The sequence below is a fragment of the Erinaceus europaeus genome, chromosome 2, assembly GCF_950295315.1.
Source record: "Erinaceus europaeus chromosome 2, mEriEur2.1, whole genome shotgun sequence".
Classification (NCBI taxonomy): domain Eukaryota; kingdom Metazoa; phylum Chordata; class Mammalia; order Eulipotyphla; family Erinaceidae; genus Erinaceus; species Erinaceus europaeus.
In genome coordinates, this window is record NC_080163.1 from 57,218,282 (window position 1) to 57,227,238 (window position 8,957).

Sequence of the window (8,957 nt, forward strand, 5' to 3'; positions counted from 1 at the left end):
ATGGACACGTGTCCGGAAGCCCCAGTCCAGAGCCTCCTTCCTGGCTCAACCATCTCTGCCTCGGATCCCCCTCCACTGCACCGCACCCACCCCACCCCACCCTACCCGTCCCGCTCATCTACAAGCTGACGAGTCCTAACAGGCCTCCTTTGCCAGTGACAAAAATAACTATTTTCAAAATTCACAGCAGGGTTTTCGCCTACACACGCTGCGCCGACTGGAACCTGGGGGGAGACGTGCAGAACGCCGTGTGCGGGGAGATGCACGCTCTGCAAAGAGCAGGCACTGAGCCCCCATGCCCCTCCTCCCTGCCACTCAGCCCAGGGCCCCCCCAGGGTGCTCTCACAGGGGCACAGGGGTTTGCGCTCTGGGGGAGGGCTCTGAGATGATCCACTACATGCACAGGGGCTGCCTCAGCCCAAACAGAGTCTGGGACTGGCCTGAGGTCACACATCGGGCCTGAGGCAGGACTGGGCCGAGAAGCATATGTCCTCCAAACTGGTCAGGTTGCCCACCTCCTGGACCCACCCCTGCCCCTTGAACATGCCCACACCCATGTGTGTTCACAGACTGTGCTGCAGCCCCAGCTCTTGGATTCCTGCCTTTTATTCAAGTTCAAGCTTCCTCCACAGCCAATGCCCTGCCACAGACCACCAAGGTAGGCAGAGCCAGGACTCGCACCTCCATTTTCAGGTAGGGAAACTTAAGTTGGGAGGGTGAATACAAGGCCCAAGATCAAGAGAGAAATTGGAGAACCTGATCACTGGTTGTGGGCTCTTTTCACAGCTGTTGCTGCCACCCTTAACCTTAACCAGACAGTGGCAAACAACCAGGCCAGCTCCTCTGGGTGCTTAGAGTGGGGAAAGACAGCTCCCCAGAATGTCACCTGTCCCTAGGACTGACCCACATGAGGACCTAGAAAGTCACCCCTTGACCTTCATTTCAACAATCAGCAGGGGAGGAAGGAATCCCTCCAGATCATCATGCTTGCCAGGCTGGGAGTTACCACCACCATCCCCATACCTAGACAGTAACTCAGAGGCCCAGGGTTCAAGAGTGAGGCCCTCGAGGATCTAGGAGGGGTTACAGCTGGCTGATCTCTCCACCCAAGCATGAAGTTCCTAGAGTTCATCTCAGAGGAGAGAAGTGACACTCAAAGAGGTTGCATGGATCCCCAGAGGTCGTGAAGCCCATCCATGATGTGGCAAGACGGGGGCCACCAGGCACCCCAATGTAAAAGACTTCCCTCCACCTCTAGGCCAAGCACCCTCATCCTTCCACTTGGCGTCTGCACTTATTGCCCTGCGGACAGGGGTTTGACCTTGCAGTGCTCTCAGGACCAGGCTGGAGACAGGAAAACATCTAGGTTAGGGGTTTTCACCAGCAACCCCAACCCCTCTCCCCCACCCCCCATCAGATCCGGTGGGACATCAGCCTGGTGTTGAGTTTCCGGAAAAAGGATCGCAGCTTGCAGATCTTGCATTTCTTCTTGCGACGTCCACGGAGCAGATTCCTGGCCAGAGCATCCTCCTCTTCCTCTTCCTCTTCCTCCTCATCGCTGGCCCAGGGCCCCCAGGCACCTCCGTTAAAGTCTGGGTGGGCCCTTGGGTTCTCGGCTGGGTAGCGCACAGGGATAGCGGTGCGGTTATAGTGGACCAGACGGGCCAGCAGGGCGCGGACCACGTCTGGCCGCCGCTCAGCCAGGTCCTCCCTCTCGTAGGGGTCAGCACTGATGTTGAAGAGCCATAATGCCTGGCGGGCACCGGCCATGCGCTCCAGGTTCCACCAGCTGCCGGGGAAGGCGGCCAGTGTCTGTGGGGGGATCCAGTCCCCGTAGCCAGGGTCCCCGGTCAGCAGCTTCCACTCACCCACACGGATGGCAGCCTGCACTGCTGTGTTCCAGATGCCAAAGCCACCCTCCAAGGAGCCGTGGCGGGCGTGGTTATAGAGTGGGTCAATGTTGTGCAGGATCTCTGTGCGAGGCGATGCCCGGCCCTCACTGATGGCCGGCCACACGTCGTAGCCATCCAGCCCATCGGCCTCCGAGGCGCTGCCCCCTGCCAGGCCCACCAGCGTCGGGTACCAGTCAGTGATGTGCACCAATGCCTGGCTGACGCGACGCTTGCGTTTGAGCAAAGGGCTGTGGACAAAGCCCAGGCCACGCACTCCCCCCTCCCAGTAGGTGCCTTTGCGGCCCCGCAGTGGCCAGTTGCTGCCCCCCGAGAAGGTCTGGCCACCGTTGTCACTGGAGAAGACGATGACGCTGTTGTCGTAGAAGCCGTAGCGCTTGAGGGCCCAGGTGATGTTGCGCACTGCCTCGTCCATGCAGGTGACCATGGCCGCATACTTGCGCCGGGCCACATTGCCCATGGAGCGGTAGCGGGCCAGGTACTCTCGGGGCGACTGCAGCGGAGTGTGCACTGCCTGGAAGGCCACGTAGAGGAAGAGCGGCCTCCGGGGGCTGTGGCTGGCCAGGATGTGGCTGACACGCTGGGCATAGAGCAGGGTGGAGTACTGGCCACTCAGCCCCCAGGCCACACTCTCACCCTCGTGCAGGTCGAAGCCGCACACGCCCGGGCCATCACAGTTGTCATAGGTGTAGTAGTCCACATTGCCCGTCAGTGAGCCCAAGAAGGTGTTGAAGCCCCGCCGGGTGGGCAGACACTCCTTGCGGTAGAAGCCCAGGTGCCACTTGCCCACCATGTGGGTGGAGTAGCCAACCTCCTGCAGCTTCTGGGGCAATGTCACCTGGTCCAGCGGCAGGCAGTTGGGCTGCCGGGGCCGGATAATGGAGTGCTGGAGTCCCGTGTGGATCTGGTACCTGGACAGGGGTGAGGGGTGGGGGTGGGGGCAGGACAGAGGAGGCACAGGTGAACTGGAAAGCAAGGCTCCGGCCACCCCATCCCTAAACTCATTCTGAGGTGGACACCCATCCCTTACTTCCCGTCCTCCTGGAACACTCAGTAACAGCAGCCTGAGGGGTTATCCACAAGAGCAGGCCAAGTGCTTGTCAAATACATGATCTGATTGAATCTTCAAATTCAGTTCAGGCTATCACAGCAGAGAACTTGCACTTGTACGTCTGAATTCCCACAGACTTGTAGGATCATTCAGTCCCCAGTACCAGCTTATGCCAGAGCTGAACAGTGCTCTCTCTACTTCTTTTTTAATGTGTTTATTTATTTATTTTTGGGTAGAAACAGAGAGAAATTGAAAGGGAAGGGAAAGTAGAGAGGAAAAAATGTCTGCAGCACTGTTTCACTGCTCTGAAGCTTCCTCCCCTGCAGGTAAAAATGGGGGCTTGAACCCGCACCTTGTGCACTCAACCAGATGTGCCGTCACCTAGCCCTGCCATGATCTCTTTCTTACCTTTCATTCTGTCATCATCTGGAGAACACTCAGAAGGCTAGAAATGGAACTGCTCTATGACCCTGCAATTCCTCTCCTGGGGATATATCTTAAGGAACCCAACACACCCATCCCAAAAAATCTGTGTACACCTATGTTCATAGCAGCACAATTTGTAATAGCCAAAATCTGGAAGCAACACAAGTGCCCAACAAAAGATGAGCAGCTGAGTAAGTTGTGGTCTATATACACAATAGAATACTACTCAGCTATTAAAAATGGTGTGTTCACCTTTTATTTTCTCTCATAAAAAATAAATAAATATTATTTATGCCAGAAACAAACTTGGGAGTGCTTAAGAGTCTAACACTCTATTCAATGTGCCACCTTCTAGGCCACAATAAATGAGTCTTTAAAAATAGTGAAAAATCAGTGCAGAGAGCAGAAACTTTGCATGACTGAGGTTCGAGGACTGATCCCGGGCACCACATATATCAAAGTGGTGCTCTAATAACTCTTTCTCTCCAATTAAGCAAATGAATTTTATTATTAAAATGTTACTGTAAAAATAATTCCAAAGCTATTATTCTTGCCATTTTACAAAGGGGGAGACTGAAGCTTAGAAGAGTGAAGTCATGTGGAAACAGGTAGGAAGTGAGGGAGCTAAGAGGAGAACACAAGGGCTGGCAAAATACCTCATTTGAATAGTACACCTACTTTGCCATGCACCCAACCCATGTGTGAGGCCCCAGTGACGACCAAAAACAAAAACGGAATTCAGGGAGCTAAGATATAGCTCACCCAGTAGCATGTACACATTTTGCCATGCACGAGGACCACCCCAAGTTCAATTCCCAAATCACCACTTGGGAGCATCATGCAAAAGGGAAGCTTCTCAGGTAGTGGAGAAGTGTCGCCATATCTCTCCTTTTCTCTCCCCCCCCCCTTAATCTCTATCTTATGGGGAGGGGGAAGCTGGAGAGAAAGCATAATGGTTATGCAAAAGACTCTCATGCCTGAGGCTCTGAGGTCCCAGGTTCAGTCCCCAGCATCACCATAACCCAGAGCTGAGAAGTGCTCTGGCATATCCCCTCCACCCCCCCCCCGTGTGTGTGTGTGTGTGTGTGTGTGTGTGTGTGTGTCTTTCTGTATCTCTCATCAAAAATAAGTCATAAAAAAATAATCTGCCTGGAGCAGAGAATCATGCAGGCATGGAATTCCAGCAATAAACCTGGTGTGGGGGGTAGGAAAAGAGTAGACCCCAGGTTGGCCACAGCTGTGATGAAATCCAATAGCAAACACCCAATGCGTGCTCAACTTCGAGGTCAGCTCTCCTATGAATCGCCTCACTAAATCCTCACTACAGCCCAGGGGCTGCAGATCATTATGATGCCCATTTCCCAAATTAAGTAATTTGCTCAGTGACTCACTCGTTAATAACTAGAGCTGGGATTTGTATTCTCAGCAGTCTGGCTCCAGACTCTGGAGTCTCTAAGCTCTAAATCATTTACTTGGCAAGAGGCCTTGAGCAAGCCCTGCTCTCCCAGGCAAACTCCTACTCACTCTTCAAAGCCCAGTCCAAAGATTATTCTCCACTGTAAAGTTGCTTACAAGTCTTCCAAAGTAAAGAGTTTCTTTTGTTCGTGGGCTCCTCCAGTATTTAGTACATACCACACTGACCTACTTGGCTATGGGGTTATACTCAGTTGTATATGCACTAGGACCCAGGAATATATGTTGGGACTATCCCTTAACAACTTCATATTTCTGGCACTCCAATGATGTATAAAAGACACTTAATTCCTTATGAAACCAGTGGATATAAGAATGAACAATGACATTGGGGATTTTAGGGCCAAAAGAGACCAGAGTCACTGTCTGGTTTAGTCACATCATCTTAAAAAGAAACTGGTAGTGGGTTGGCAGAATAGCTTACTTGGACTAGTGTACTGCTTTGCCATGATTGAGACCCAAGGTCAAGCCCAGCCTCTACTGCACTGGAGGAAGCTTCAGTTGTGTGGTATATCTCTCTCTCTTTCTACCTATCTATCTATCTCTATCTCTCTGCCACTATCTGAATGTCACCATGGAGTCCTGAAGCCCTGGAAATGTTGAAAAGAAGGATAAATAAATAAAGGAAGGAAGGAAGGAAGGAAGGGGAGAAAAGAAAAGAAAAAGAAAGGAAAAGAGAGCTAGTGTCCAAAGGAGGATCACTAGGCAGTCAAGGAAAGAGCTAGGATTTGAACATAGAAGCAAACAGTACAAGTCCTTCTCTGGCAAGCAGGACTGACCCTCCTCTTTCTCAGCAGAAAGGCTCAGTTGGCTCAGTATAGGAGACAGCTGGTCGGATGAACGGTCTCTAAAAGCCTCCCAATCCTTGGATGTCATGAAAGCTGCTCTCACATGCCTCCCTTGGATCTCATCCTAGCCAGGCTGATGCTCTGGAGCAGAAGAGTGGCCAGCAGAACCCTGCCTTCCTCACTGTCCAATCACCTCCCATTCTGCTCAGGGGCCAAAGGCCACATGTGATCTGCTCATGGTGCCTTGTCTTGATTCAAATCCTAAAAGCACACCCCCTACCTCCCAGAAACTAAAAAGCCTGGGGCTCCACAAGTGTAGTCAAATCTCATACTTTCTCCCCCTCCCTCACCTCTAGGCATTCAAATTAAGCTGAGACCTGAATTCCCGACACCTTTATAAGAACACTGGGGTGTCTTTCTTTCTTTCTTTCTTTTCTTTTTCTTTTCTGTCTCAGTTTCCTCATCTTAAATCTGCTATTGTTGTGAGCTACCTTTTGGTACTTGTTTTCATTGTGTGTGTGTGTGTGTGTGTGTGTGTGTGTGTGTGTGTGTGATCACTGGTGGTGTCTACACAATCCCACCACTTTCAGTGACCACTTTTTCTTTTCTCTCCTCTAGATGGAAGATGAAAGATCTGGCGTCTCCAAACCCCAATCAAGCTAAAGAAAGACTAGACTTGATACAAGTAGCACTCTAGGGCCCTAAGTTGGAGGGGCTCTTCTTGCCCACCAGAGGCTGGGGACTTTTACAGCACTTGTTTGTAAAGCAGGAAGGCCAGCTACTAACACCAAACTGTGAGTTAGCAAGACAGACTCAAGCTCCCTCCAGCCTCACCTAACATGACAGGCTGCTTTAAGGAATACTCATGAAAGCCTTCAACATCCATCGGATGGAGGCAGCTGCAGGGGGCAGAGGGCAGACGCTGCCCAGCCATGCTCAGCTAATTTCACTGCCCAGCCTGCCAGCTGCTCCTTGCCCCTGCTTCCACCAAAAGTCACTCACTTGTGCACAACTCCCAGGAATGCACATTCTGCTCTGTCTTCTGGTCTTGCCACTGCCCGTGATCCCACCTTTGGGACACTCATTAGTCCCCCTTCCTCCTCCTTCTCCCTCACTCTGGCCCGGTCTGTTCCTGGATGGAACCACAGAGGGCCAGATCAAAGGAAGAAGAAATAGCTGTCTGACCCCCTGTCAGGATCCCTGCCAAGCAGTGGCCTCTCACCTAGAAGGTGGGCACAGGTACTAGGGTCAGCCCTGTCCCCATCACACATCTCGGTTTCCCCTCCCACCATCCAGGGAACAGAGGGACCAAGGCTCTTTTCCTGAAATCACACTAGAGCTTCGTGGGTGGAACCAGAGAAAGAGGAACTTGGGTGGAACTTGGACCACCTCCAAAAAGGATTAGCTTCAGCCTCACCATAGGATTTTCTCCCTAAGTGACCAGTTTGCCTTCCACACCCTACCTCTCTACTCTCCTAATCCTGTAATCCTGCCTCCTTGTTTTAGACAACTCTCTGGGAAAGAGCAGCACATCGCCTGGCGAGTCCCAGTCAACTGGGGAGGATTAGCAGACGAGAAAACAAGCAGTTTAGAGAGGAACTGGCATGGAGCCACATGGGTTATGGCATTCCAAGTGTGTCTTTCTCCACCCATCATTTCCTTGGTTTCCTCTCAAGGTTCCCAACATTTGGTGGTGGTGGGGGGGGGCAACCCCTTATTCCTCTGGAGACCTAGAAGCTGCCATTTGTCAATAGCTAAGCAGGTTACACGCAACTCCTTCCATTCTCGATGCTCTATTTCAATATTAAAAAAAAAAACTGCTCTTCAGCCTATTTTGTGGATAAGAAAACTGAGTCTCAGAGAAGTGAAATTTAACTTACTTGAGGGTCTGTAAGCACAAAGAGCATGCAAACCTCTTGAGTGTCAGGGGCTGGCAAGTTCCTCTAGCAAAAGGCGGCCAGAGAGATGTTCCTTTCACATGGTGTGGGGCGTGAGTGTCCAGAGGACAGCAGCAAAAGAAAGAGGGCCTCAGAGAAGGCCCAAAACCATTCAGTGTACAAGTTGGGAACTGGGGCTCAGAGAGGGGAAAGGATTTAATGAAAATCACACAGCCAAGTGGAGGCAAAATCGGCCCTAAGCTTGACTTTCCCATGTGCAGCAGGAGCATTGTAAATGCAGGGGAAATGTCCCAACTGGGTTTGTGGAGGGCTTGTGACAACCAGCCCCAGGGCCTGGTCCGTGCCTACCTGCCCGTGAGAAGCTGGCTTCTCGAAGGCGTGCAGATGGGCTGGATGTAATAATTCTCCAGCTTCACGCCTTCAGCGGCCAGCCGGTCCAGAGTCGGGGTCTCGATGTCCGAGCCGTGGTAGCCCACGTCGTGGTATCCCTGGTCGTCCGTGAGGATGAAGATGATGTGTGGAGGCTGAGGGGGGGCCGCCGAGGGTTGTTCTCCTGCCTCGCCGGGCCCGTCGGCCACCAGACTCGGCTTGGCCCAGTCCCAGGACAGGTAGCCGAAGCTGAGCAGGCTGACGAGCGAGATGCCGGTGAGGGCGTGCATGGCCATGCTGCCCGCAGGACCAGAAGCTCAGACTCCTCAGGACTCAGCAGCTCGCGGAGCGCCCAGGGCGCACGGCCCGCACGCACTACTGGCTGCCCTGCCTGCGGCCGGGCTCAGCGCCCCTGGGGGCGCCCCGGGGACCTGCCCGGACTGGCTGCCCAGCTGCTCCTTCCGACACTCGCGGCCGCGGTGGGGCGCCCTGGAGAGACCAGGCCCGCGCCCAGCTCCCTCTTCCCCCTCAAGTTCAGCCCGGCCCACCCGAGCCGCGGCGTGGCGGCTTCCCCAAAGTACTCTGCACCATCCTCTGACTCCCGCTTCCTTCCAGCCCTCGATTTCTCCCGCCTCCCAATTTCTCTCGCCTCTGCCTTCCTCTTCTCCTCCCCTAGACACCCCCCTAACCCCCTAACCCACCCCAGTCCTGCCTCTGGCCCCGCCCGGAGCCCAGAGACATTAGGACTCCCCGCAGGGAAGTGGGCTGGACCCCAGCGGGAAGGGCTAGGAGGCACGGGTTGGGCGGGTCTGGGGTGGGTGGGGGACACCCGGGCAGAGAAGGATAAAAAGTTGTAACATCTGTCCGCTGAACCCCAGGTGAGGGGCGGGACGGTCAGGCGGCTCCGCCCCCGGGCGCAGAGCCCAGGCCCGCTGGGTCCTCTGACTCCAACAGCCGCCTGCCCTGGAACTGGAGGGGGGAGAAGCGGGTAGCGGTGCTGCTTTGAATTCGATAGAGGAACCTGGGGATGGCCTGGTCAGCT

General features: G+C 53.7%; 1 protein-coding gene across 1 annotated transcript; it reads right to left on the bottom strand.

Moving 5' to 3' along the window:
- Positions 1-590: 590 nt before the first annotated feature.
- ARSI (arylsulfatase family member I) lies at positions 591-8,569 on the bottom strand. The gene is made up of 2 exons (XM_007516407.3): positions 7,895-8,569; positions 591-2,821 (listed from the first exon to the last, which is right to left on the bottom strand). Exons 1-2 carry the CDS (start codon positions 8,209-8,211, stop codon positions 1,414-1,416), a joined length of 1,725 nt encoding a protein of 574 aa, XP_007516469.1. The 5' UTR covers positions 8,212-8,569; the 3' UTR covers positions 591-1,413.
- Positions 8,570-8,957: the final 388 nt, after the last annotated feature.